This window comes from Aplysia californica, unplaced genomic scaffold, assembly GCF_000002075.1.
Source record: "Aplysia californica isolate F4 #8 unplaced genomic scaffold, AplCal3.0 scaffold00631, whole genome shotgun sequence".
Taxonomy (NCBI): Eukaryota; Metazoa; Mollusca; class Gastropoda; order Aplysiida; family Aplysiidae; genus Aplysia; species Aplysia californica.
In genome coordinates, this window is record NW_004797901.1 from 134,639 (window position 1) to 147,573 (window position 12,935).

Consider the following 12,935-nt stretch of genomic DNA (forward strand, 5'->3'; position numbering starts at 1 on the left):
TAATCGATTAATACTACAGTAGGTCATACTATAATCTCAAAATTTAAAACATCGACTATGTCTTTTGTTCTCAAATTTAACATAAGGGCGACAGATATGCAAATTTCTCAACGAATATTCCTTAAAATCTGACAGAAGTGATTTATCTTCAAGAGTCATCACTCAAACCTGTGACATATTTTACCTGCATTCAACTGTTTTGGAAATATACTTAGGTGTGTGCGTTGTAGAGGTGGTGATGATAGTGATTCTGCTTTCTATGAGTCTGTTTGACTGCAAGCCTGTCTGTCTGTTTGTGTGCGTACGTGTGTGTGTGTGTGTGTGTGTGTGTGTGTGTGTGTGTGTGTGTGTGTGTGTGTGTGAGAGAGAGAGAGAGAGAGAGAGAGAGAGAGAGAGAGAGAGAGAGAGAGAGAGAGAGAGAAAGAGAGAGAGGGGGGGGGGAGAATTATTGTATGTTACTTTATTCATGGCTGCTAAACGTGTGTATGTAATGTACATGACTCTAGTTCCATTCTCTCTTATAAATCTATTATCTATTTGTGGTGGCCAAATTTTGCTATTCAAAAAGCTTTTTAATGGCTGCATCGATCGACATGCAGTTTTCGCCAAAAGATTCTTTAAAATATTCTCCAGATCATGAATCCCTTCGTTTTTGTTTTCAGTTTTGAGACAGTTTTACTGTTAAAAGCTTAATTCCTTTATTTCGCCGGTTGCTTTCGTTGGCTGACGGTTCTGTCTCTGTAATTTTAGAAAATCCGCCAGGTTTGTTTATTTCAAGCCGTACTTCCGTTCGACACCATCAAGCACTGTCGCGCAATACTGAGCACTACTGTATTATCTTTGGCACTACTTTAACTTAAGGTTAAAGTTTAAGTGTGCGACCCGTACAGATCCAGCCTTAAGTTTTTTGTTTTTTTACATGATGCTAAATTCGACTGTGATCCTTTCGTTTGTTGCCCATAAAATAACCGTGGTTTAGAATCATTTAAAGGGTGCACAGTTATATTAAGGAGTCAGAAGTCAATGTAGTTTAATTTTTCAGTTTTTCATTAGTTTCGTTTAGATCTCTAATCTTGGGAAAGTCCGTCTTCTAAGACAAAACGCCATTGTAAACAGGCGAGGCTTCCGTTCACAAGGAGTGCGTACTGATCCCACAAGGACTTGACGACCGATTCTTTTGAGTTCGTTCATCGAACGGGAAACCCAGCTAGTGCTATATATCTTAATATCTTTTTAAGGGGTTATGTACACGATACGAGGAATGGGAAGATTGAAGAATACCGGACCACTCGTAGATATCTATACAATATTGCGCGAGAATGTGGGGTGGGTGGGTCGGGTGGATGAGGGGGTGGGGGGTTTCAGGGGGGTCTCCCCCCCCCCCGACAAAATTTTAATGAATAGATTTACCGGTCCGAGATTCTCCATTGAGAGATGTTAAAAACTGGGGAAAATCATGAATTCCTAAGGTTGAGACATAGGCAAAGTCAGTCCGCTGGTCCGGTATTCTTCAATCTTATCCGAGGAATTTTCTAGGGGTTTGACTTTCTTTCAATTTTTAAAGGTGATATATAGACTAATTATAGACTAATTAGAAGAATCATGTCGGAATTTGTCGAATTTTATGAAAAAACTGGTTTCTATGGCGGCCGTCTTGGATTTGGGCCATGTTGCGGGGGAAATCGTTTTCCACAGAAAATATTAAAATTGAAAGCTCAAACTTTACACACATATTTACAAACAAATTATCTGTGATCATAGGCTTTGACTTTTTTCCTATCATTAAAAACAACAAAAATATTGATGTATTACTGGACCAGCATCGGAAAAAAAACGAGTATGATGAGAGGAAATCGGGAATATTTTAAAAAATAATCTATTTTTCACAAAATCCCCGCCTGTGATCACAGAACTATTTATACAGCACCTGTGTGCCAAATTTCAAGCATGTAGCTCTGATAGTTTCAGAAAAACGATTTCCCCCGCGCGGTCACCATAGTGGAAAAAGTACTTTTTGAGAAAAACGCAAAAATAGATTGGAAAACGTAAAACTTTAAAAAATGCATTTCCTTGAAAGCGATAAATTGGAAATTTTTAAAACGTTGGCACATTTTTAGGATGGAACTTATCAGGCTATTGATCATTCATTTTCTTCCGAAGTTAGCATTCGGAAACAGGGGCTCATCATGACTACCTTCATTAATCTTTATTCCCTGCCCTTGACCAGTTACGTACAAATTAGAGGAATCATTTAGTGACATTCCAAGAAAACATCAACACACAGTGCGTGCGTGCGTGCGTGTGTATGTATTTTCATTGGTTATATGTGTTGGCGTGAGTGTATGTATGTATGTGTGTGTGTGCATGTATATGTGTGTGCGTGTGTGTGTGTGTGTGTGTGTGTGTGTGTGTGTGTGTGTGTGTGTGTGTGAGAGAGAGAGAGAGAGAGAGAGAGAGAGAGAGAGAGAGAGAGAGAGAGAGTACCATGTATCCCAATTTTGACGGAATTCAAACAAGTGTTCACATTTTTTAAGCCATAGACAGCACATTAAATTAATTTAGCAAAATGAGGACTTTACTTGTGGATTTCGTTCTTAGAAGTCATAGAAGCGAGTCCCACTATTCGTACAGGAGTTCTGGACTGTCAAAGAATGTGCTCTGCGAGGAGGCAGTCACGAGAGCAAGTCTCCTTTGCTCGGCGTTGAAACGTGATTTATTACCTTCTGGCATTGCTCACGCAGATTTTGTCGAGCAAGGTGTTTAACGTTTTGCCTCAGTTCACGGAAAGTTAATGTAAACTGCTACGACTACTAGATAAATCGTACAGTTTGTTTTCTTCGTTGCTACACACAAGAAATTGCCCCTGACCTCTGAACTTTCACGATAAAAACAAAACAGTTCATGCGCAGTTGTTTGACAATAATGTTATATTATTATGTTCTTAAACATTTAAATACTTAATATATAAGTGTTGAAGTATTATTGCCCTTGCTGTCCTTGGTGTCTATGAAAGTAGATATCTACGACTTGACAGCATTTCCGGGAGAGATCGAGTCGTGGAAAGATCCACGGCTCATCAGCCACGGTGGATCCAGCTATGGAGAGCTAATAATAGAAATATTAGTAATACATGTATTGGCATTGTGTGGGTCCTGAATTTTTCGACGCTTTTACTGGGAATAAATAAGGAGACCTCTGAAGGAAAGGATCCAGTTTTGAAATCCGAGAGTGAAAGCAAGAGTGTACATACTTAGCAGTACTTGCCTGTTTGAATTCAGAATGGGAAATTTTCTGTTCAAGAAAGCTGATCCTATGCGAATATTAATTCAAGGTAGATCATCTAGATCTAGAGTTTATATCTTGACTTTTTTCCTTCTTTTTTAAAATCCTTTTTTAAAATTACCTTTTCTATGAAATATGGTCGTGTGTTTGTTTCCTATTTGCCATTTGCAAGTGTGAAAGAAGATTAGGAGGAAGATGTCGGATCTTTGCCGTACGTTTAAAAGGGCTGGGTCCGTCTGTCTTTTTATGTTCGTGGAAAGGAAAGACAAAAAGATATGACGGACTTGGGACTCTGTATACTCTCCCCCCCCTCTTTCTCTCTCTCTCTCTCTCTCTCTCTCTCTCTCTCTCTCTCTCTCTCTCTCTCTCTCTCTCTCTCTTTCTTACTCTCTCCCCCCTCTCTCTCACACTTTCTTTCTTTCTCTCTCTCTCTCTTTCTCTCTCTCTCTCTCTCTCTCTCTCTCTCTCTCTCTCTGCCCCTCTCCCCCCCTCTCTCTCTCTCTCTCTCTCTCTCTCTCTCTCTCTCTCTCTCTCTCTCTCCCTCTCTCTCTTTTCTCTTGGACAAAAGCTAACTTTTTTTGGAGTATGTTTATTCATGCTTGGAAAGGTGAAATTTGCCCTCTTTAATTTCAGATCTAATTTCTGTAATTTCATATCTTTCTTTTGATACTCTACTCTGTACTTTTATGAATCCCTCATCTTGTGAGGGGGCAGTCAGTGCCTGATATGGAAATAAATACATGTAATTTGAAAAAATGTTGTACGTGGGTGTATGCAGACTTGGACATAAGCTTTTTGGATTAATTATACTTTTTTCTTAAAACGAAGTGCGCAGGCCTAATATATCTTTTAAACAAGTTTGACCGCCCCATAGCCAGTGGCCTGCACTGCTCTTTTCGTGCAGAATGTGCACAGTACTACCACTGAGTCCTGAATTGAAGCATACCCCTGTCTGGTTTTGTAAATTTTCCAGAGATATCTTTGCAATGATTACTCAGATTACTTTTACCCTATTGTTACCACTTCCACTTTACTGGATCCAATGTAGTCAAAGCCAGGGAGCCTGTTTTTTTAGGTAATACTGCAAATGATAATTGTTCTTTGTTGGATGTAGTTCACGATGACCGTGCCTTTATCTTGCAAATGGGAAAGTTGTGGCCAATTCCTGATTCTCTTTAATATTGACAATTATACTTATCATGAGACTCCAGAACACTTTCATTGTCTTTCTTTTCTAGAAATCAGTGTTTATTGGACGGTCAATAATAAAAACCTTTTGCCTCCTAATCATTTTGACGTAAGGTAGATGTAGTATTATAGTGAATAGGGTGGAGGTGGTTAATGAATGATGGAAAGAGTCAAACAAAGGGTATAAAGTTATATTCATTTGTACTGATTCCCCTTTGACCCTCTGATTCTCCTCCCTGATTTCAATGACCTTAACTAGTTTAATAATGTATCCATATTAGATTTTCTTGAAAATGTTTTAAAATATTGTAAGTTCTGTGAAATAAGGTATTTTGCTTGTTTTGGTAAGTGTCATATGAGTGTACGGGACACATTAAACATTTTAAGTTTGGTAGGACTTTTTAATTTTGCACGGGTGGCGGCTGAGTCAACTCTTGTTCGATTTTATGACCACCTGGAGATATTTATAGTGCGCAACTTGCACAAAGGACCTCCAAGATTTTTTGCCCTTATCCGAGAAGACTAGGTGTTAGATCTTACCTACCATAAGATCAGAGGTGCGGCTGAAAGACAGCAGTAAGAAGGAGCCAAGGAGTACCAGTAGAAAGGCTACCGAAAGAGTCTGGAGCTTAGAGGAAGGGGCAAAGGGGAGGGGGCAGAAAGTGGAGACGAAAGCAGGTGACAGATTTGGGGACGGAAAATTGCACAGGTTTTATACTGTTATGCAAAGGATTACTCAATAAGCCGCCTTTCCTATGCATGGTAAGTTGCACAGGTTTTTGAGTGTGATATTACTTATGAGGTAGCTGTAGTTGAATCAGAATCTCGACCTTGACCATGTTTAGCTGACTTGAGTGTTCACTGAAGAGCATTCAAGTAATAGATCTCTCTTCCTGGCTGGGGGTCGGGAGGGGGTATATTGTTTAACTGAAAATAATCCCGTGAGTTTGTCTTAGAAGAACCAGAATATAAATAAATGTTTTCGCGGCCTTGTATAGATAGATGTGTATGCTCAATGCAACTTAGTCGTGCTCTCAAAAAGAAACTTAAAATGGAGGTTTCAATGGTAGAGGAAGGACGAAAATATATAGAATGAAATGAAATAAGTCTTGATTCTTGGCTGACGGAGGAGGTCTACTACTTAAACTAAAACTTATAGAATTCAAGTCTGTGCCATGTTGAATACTTGCGCAACCTAAGAAATATATCTACTCGATACCGAAAATACTTGAGCAATTTTCCAACAGGTTTTGGAAAACTCCTTTGAACTTTTTGACAATTTATTCAGGATTAAAATCCTGTGCAATTTTCTACTACCCGACAGAATATGTTTAGAGGGCAGGAAAGGAGTAATGGACACAATTTTAGAGAAGAAAATTTTCCGGCGCTGTCAGGTTTTGAACCCGGGACCTTTTGAAAGAGAGGCAAACACTATAACCTCTAGACCACAAGAGCCCCCAAAAATAAAGTACGGTTAAAATTGTTTAAACGGGAATTCAAACATGTCTCCTTTTCTCTCCTCTTCAGGTCTGGACGCAGCAGGGAAGACCTCAATCCTATACCGTCTCAAGATTGGTGAAGTGGTCACCACAATCCCTACCATTGGTCAGTTGTTGTTGGGTTTGTTTTGGGGTTTTTTTTAGGGGGGGTTGTTTTTTGGGAGGAAGGGGTGGCAGTTTCTCTCTCACTTAGGTACTTCATTCTTCACTTATCACCTCTCCTTTGTAATATATCACAGGTTTAGAAAAATTCCCTTTTATGTTGTTGCAATTCTTGGCAAAAATTGTGTGCATGTTAGCCCAGTAGTATGTGTTTTGTACTTTTATTTAATTCACATTTAGTTTTGTTTTAGATTTGCAAAACTGGATCTTGATGAACTAAAAAATTTACAGCACCAGGCTATTTTTAGCCCTCACTCCCCTCTAACCCCAAATAGTTTTCAATTTATGAGTAGTCATTCATCAGTAAGAATACTGAAGGACATCGACAGACTAAATTTACCAAGGTAGCTTTCTCATGCATTCCTTATGACTCTCAGAAATCTGTTCTGCTCCCAAATCTAAATTTGTCACAGAGCTGCTATGATGAAAAATGCTTTTGAATTTGAAGATGTGATTAACATTTTCACTTTATTTCATTGTGAAGTACACTGCTGATTTATTTGTATTCTTACAAGTAATTTTGTTTTTCACCCAGGCTTCAATGTGGAAACTGTGTCAGTGAAAGGAGTCGACATAACATGCTGGGATGTTGGTGGCCGGGACAAGATTGTAAGTTTTCTCAAGCTCAGTTAAAATTGTCCAATATGGTCATCCAGTGTGACAGAAATAAATGGTTGTCTTAGACAGGTTAACGTCTTGGACAGTGTCATTATAATGTAGTTTTTTTTTAATGCAAAAATGGAAATGGGAAGTGATCTTTTAATAATTATAAAAATAATTGCATTTATATAGCGCATATCCATGCTCAAGAGCATGCTCTGTGCGCTTTACAACTATCATTACCCCAGCAGACCCTCAGAGAACACTCAGAAACATTCTCTGCTTCCGAGGAAGCCTACAGTGCAAGCTGCGGATTTCACGCGCTCAAACACTATCAAACTGACAAGATCTTTCACTGTCTATAGCCGGGTACCCATTTCCACTTGGGTGAAGTGAGGAAAATTTGTGCAAAGTGCCTTTCCCAAGGACACAACATCGGGCCCGTGACGGGATTCGAACCCATGACCTTACGGTTGCAAGTCCGAGAGCCTAACCACTAGGCCACCGACGCCACTTTTGTGCGGATTATATTGTCGTGGACAGGTGGGAGTTGAAGCTGGTTCGACTGATATGTCTAACAAAGGTATTTTTACAGTGCACTGAATAAACGTAACTTCGAGGAGACAATAAGTGGTCAAAAGGCCTTTCAAATCTTTATAGAGGAGAATGTTTAGTGGCTTTAGTAGCAACAGCTTTCAGCTAGGTGGTCTCTGAACTGTATCCCTTGAGCAAGACATGTGGAGCCTCTAGAGATTAGAGGCAGGCCATTGTCCTCCAGTGATCAGTTCACAAAAACAAGGGGTCTTTTTTTCTGACTATCAGACCTCTGAATTAGGATATCCCATTCTTCGTGGTAGAAAAGTAGTTTTTCGATAGATAATTTGGGAGGTCAATTCCCAGCTCAGCCCAATAAGAACATTGTAACCCAAAGGAAACTAAGTGCTTACTATATATAACCGTGTTACCTCCGTCTCCCACCTGCAAACGGGTACAATTAGTACAAAGCAGTGAGTAGAGATGCAAAATGAGAGAAACAATTATTTGCACCTACAAACTGCTATGCTGTACATTCCAGGATGCAGTGAGAGGATATGATAGAATGGACTAGCCAGCAAAACACATTTCAAACTCTTTCTGTATCCATATTTTTCTAAACATACGTACATGAAGGATTTGGGAAATGAACAGCATTGCAGTGGGTCTTCACATTTTAAAATACTTCAAGTACGAAAATCTCTTTAAAACTTTCAGTATTTCCCAAAAAATCGTTTTTTCAGACTGCTATAAGAAGTATACGGATCGGATTAACGAGTAAATTTCCTCTTTAGAAAATGGTGGCACAGAGTTCCCCACATCGTATGGATATGATAGTGAAACACGACGTACCGATAGGGTTTAAGTAAAGAGAGCAGCTTGTTTATCTTCAATTTTTATCGAATTTTTATTTAAGTGCCAATGTTAAATAACTTCTAGTCCTCGTTTTTCCCCCTCACTCCTACACCAGCGACCCCTCTATCGACACTACTACGCTAACACAACAGGCTTTGTGTTTGTTGTGGACAGTGCTGACCATGAGCGACTAGACTTTGCATTTGATGAATTCATTCGGTTCTGTTTGCAGGTGAGTGATGATGTCCATTTTTCTTTTCTTTTGTTTTCAGATACTGTTGATAGCCTGATGATGTCCATCTTTATCTGCATTTTCATGTTTTCTCCTTGTTTACACAAATGAAATTCTGTGTTTTCAGAATCTTGAAGAGAAAAGTTGCGAGCAGCCAAATTATATCTAGGAAACTTTTTATTTATACTTGTCAGTCTTCCTTGTTTTATTTACTTTGTAAGTGTGTATGTTCACTTTTAGTAGCTGCAAGAAAAATTATTGAAAACTCTGTAGTACAAACATCCCAAATGTTGGGTGCTCTATATTTGCCTATTAACACAATTGTCTGTTCAGAGATAGATCTATCATTACATTGAATGAAAGTCACACTGAACTTGGGTTGTTATGGGTATTTGGGTTAGAATGAGACAATTGTATTTTATGTTGGTAAAAGTCTAGTTCAGGTCCCCTTTTTTAAACTTAGTTAAAAATCATCTCTCACTCATTATGTGATTGCTACGCCCATGTTGAACTCACAAAGAGTGGAGACATTCCCGGGACGTATGAAGACGTAACAAACACACAAAAAAGAGAGATAAAGACGATAGCTGTTTGATAGGAAAGAAGGAGCATACCACATGATCACCCACCAATAACCCACAAGGTATATCCAGAATGGAGACTTCAACAAGACTTCCCCTTATGTCATATTATATTTCAGGAGGAGGAGACAAAGGGAACTGTGGTGATGGTGCTGGCCAACAAACAAGATTTACCCGAAGCTCTGACATGTGAGGAATTGGAGAAGAAGTTTAGAAAGAAATGTCCAACCACTCCAGACCACAGTAAGTTGAAACTTTCAAGGTGCAGTTCCATGAAAAAATCTTTTACATGTACGGTATATGTTACGTACGTATGACATACATATTTTTCGTCGTACGTATTCCTTGTTTCCATGCTCCGTAGTTGGTTTTTTTAACTCATTCGCTGCGCCGAGCCGTGGGGGGCGGCGCGGTTTAAGTGCCGTCAGTACGCGAAGCCGCCCCTGACGGCTCGAGAACCGATCTTCAACTTTACTTAGCTTAGATTCTATTCCAATCCACATATCCATGTTAAAATAAAGGTCATAATATAATGTTGACTTCCGGGTCAAGCATTTCCACTGAAAATTGGAAGTTTAGATTCAGTTTTGAAACGCGATTTCGTAGTTAATTATTCGACTTCGTTTTATCGCGATGCCAAAATTATAGCCCGGACACCAGTCTTAGTAATTTTACACAACAAAATCTAACATTATTTTGCCCACTAAAGACGTGTAGGACTCTTTTTTATAATATTGATATGATTGGACTCATGTTGCCAATGTAATGTTATTGAGAAATCAATATTTTTGAGTGCCAGATCTAGATCTAGTCTAGATCTAAATTGTAAAAATATAATTTTCTCCCCAAAATCACTACTTTTTGATGAAATTACACAAAAAGTGCCACTCAAAGCATGTATAGGTTTATTCCAAATGCAATTCCGAATAATTCCATATAAGATACGAGTGGGTTTTTTTCTGTTTGTGATTGTTTTTCAAGATAATAAAATTTTTATTTTTTTTCAATATCGGATGTCATGATCCAAATGTACAAATATTATGGAATGTAAGTAAATAACAGCAAACTTTTCAATATTTTCCAGTTCTATATTCATTTATGGTTATTTTGATGTATCATTTGACTAGGTGCAAACATATTTTTTGAGTTTCACCAAAGATAAATTATCTTTTTGTTTTCAAATTTTATCCGCATCCAATCAAAATTGTGTTGCATAATCGTCTCTTACAGGAACCAAAGTTGAAAAATACATAAATAAACATTACAGATGTATTCTACAAACCATACTGAAAATATTGGTATATAATACGTTGATATTTATTTGAATTTGTGGCCCCAAAGACCTTTTAACTGCCACTAGTCATTATCTCATTCGCCCTCCCGAATAAAAATTCGTCCACAGGCCGAAAATAATACGTAGCGAATGAGTTAAAAGCTACATGTGTATTACGAACGTGTTTTTGTGCCAGTAGTGAAACAAGATGTCGAGATGTAGGCGTCTTGTATAATTATTACTCTCTTTCATTAAAGAGACAAATCAAGATGATGTTTTGCCTGGTTCTATAATTAGAAACTTAAACGGAAGTAAAAGACATCATAGATTTTGGATCCTGCTATCATCTAGTGAAAGAACTGAACTGGATGGAAATAAGTATCATGAATATTTTAGACATTCATTTGTGCTGTAATTCTGTTGCCATAAATTTTGTTGTTGCTGGCTGTCTTTGTGCTGCAGATGTGACGCGTCATACAAACACTGGATTTCCCTAGTCAGTTTAATCAAATGCTCATAGTCACTGCCAACACATGGTGGGAGGGGCGGATGAGAATGCTCGTGCCAAATTACGTACGCATTCTCGCAAAAATTCACATCATGAGAACCACATACCTGATACATACGTACTACAATATGTAGATCTATGTGTTACGTCTCGCATAGAACCAGTTCCAGGAAATAGTGAGGGATCCGAAATCTCCTACGTATTTTACCTTTAAAAGACATATGTAATATGGATGAAAAATATGTACCATGGAACAAGGCCTTTAGTTTGAAGAAATGAAAAATTACACCTACTAATAGTGATTACAAGCCAATAAAGAGTTGATTATAAAAAGGCAGTACAGGTATATCTTAAGATCCAACTTAGCAGTCAGTCGATAGAAATATATACCATTTTCTGAGTGCACAGAAAGTTGGAATGTCCTGAGAAGATGGTGCATGTGGCTAATAAGGTCAAACCGTGGAAAATTTATTCCAGGTTCAGTAAGTGCAAGGAAATCATCATTGTTCTGCTCTCTGTCACACCTTGCTTCCTCTCTTTAGATCATGGGTATAGGCTAATCTCCTTTGCTTCATTCCTGTCTTTCATTTTGAAACTCTTGACTTCTGTCTTTAACTTTAATAAACTGTGGTCTTTGATAATCTTCAGGTTCCAATGAGTAGCCTAAAATTTGAATTGGGCAGTCTTATAAGGATTTCATTGCTGACAGGGTAGCTGAAAATCTTGTTCAAGGAAACTCTCTGAGTAGATACTACATGCAGAATTACGGATTTATGACATACAATTTTGCCTTACTCATTTGAGCTCATTCATTCTGTGCAGACTTGTACACTGACCTTAACCTTAATATTCAGTGTCTATAGAATTGTCTCTTTTTGTCTCTCCTCAGAAGTTCTCTTCAGACCCACCAGCGTAATGAGTGGTGAAGGACTTTTCGAGGCCTTTGAAGATTTTGTCTCAGAGATAAAGGCAAACAGGGAAGATCCTTGTGCATCAAAAGCCAAGGAGGAACAAAAATCTATTGAGGGAAAACAAGGAACTTCTTTAAAGCTGTTCATCAAAAGCCCATTGAGTTTTGTCAAGTCCTTACTGCTGTACTGAGTGGACATTTCAAGCTATTCACAACAAATGAATCATCAGAAAGAATTGGGAACAGTGCTTGAATAAAACTTTCTATAGTATATGGGAGAGAAAGTCTTTCTCTCTCCCTTTCTCTAACCATTCCTTGCCCCCCCCCCCCCAATCCCCTTTCTCTTTCATGTGTGTGCTCATGTGTCTGTGTGCAGGTGAGCATTCGCTCATGCCTGCACTCAGGTGTTTTATTTTCTCTCTTTCTGGAAAAGATCAAGCCCATATTATGTCTCTTGAATCTTCATTACTCAGGAACTGTTTATGCTTTTTAAAATGTCTTTCATGTTTCTTACACAATTTAATTGTAAAAAATATTGGTTGTGTTTGCTAAATTTTGTAAATATACAATTGTATCTAAGATTTGTTGCTATTTTGTATTTGTTCCTATCGTAAAATATATTTTAGGTTGTGGTATAATAATATTGCTTTTTCAAAGTTTTGTTTTTTATGTGTGAAATGATTTTATCTCAGGAACTTTTTCTTGATCAGTTTGACAGAAATATAAAAGCTGATGTGATATCTGAAATAACTCAGAGTCTTTCCTTTCTTTTCAAAGAATTAATTTAAGCAAAAGCTCAAGTTGAACATTCAAAAGCCATAATAATGAAAACGGATGTGGCGTCAGCAGCCTAGTGGCTAGGCTTTCAGACTCATAATCGTATAGTCATGGGTATGAATCCCGTCAGGGGCCCGACGTTGTGTCTTTGGGAAAGGCACTTTACAAGAATTTTCCTCACTTCACCCGGGTGGAAATGGGTACCTGGCTATAGACAGTGAAAGATCTTTTTTCACTTTGATGGTATTTGAGCACCGTAACCACACCTATATGCTTCCTCTGGGAAGCTGAGAATGTTTCTGAGTGTTCTCAGAAGGTCTGCTGAGGTAATAATAGTTGTAAAGCGCATACAGCATGCTGTGGAGTGTGGATATGCGCTATATAAATGCAGTTATTATTTTTATCATGTACCTGCATACTAGAGAATTTCACTAACATTTGTGTTGTCAAATAGAATTTCACGCACTGAAACTTCTTTGGGTCTGTGCAAAGTTTATTTTTTAAAAATGAAATAGAAGTATTTTGCGCCCCCAT

General features: G+C 38.2%; 1 protein-coding gene across 1 annotated transcript; it reads left to right on the forward strand.

Annotated features, from left to right (window-relative positions):
* The first annotated feature begins 2,969 nt into the window (after positions 1-2,969).
* Positions 2,970-12,371, forward strand: LOC101845269 (ADP-ribosylation factor 1). The gene is made up of 6 exons (XM_005107794.3): positions 2,970-3,331; positions 5,998-6,075; positions 6,667-6,740; positions 8,236-8,352; positions 9,053-9,176; positions 11,604-12,371. The coding sequence occupies exons 1-6, from the start codon at positions 3,280-3,282 to the stop codon at positions 11,813-11,815; spliced, it is 657 nt and encodes a 218-aa protein (XP_005107851.1). The 5' UTR covers positions 2,970-3,279; the 3' UTR covers positions 11,816-12,371.
* Positions 12,372-12,935: the final 564 nt, after the last annotated feature.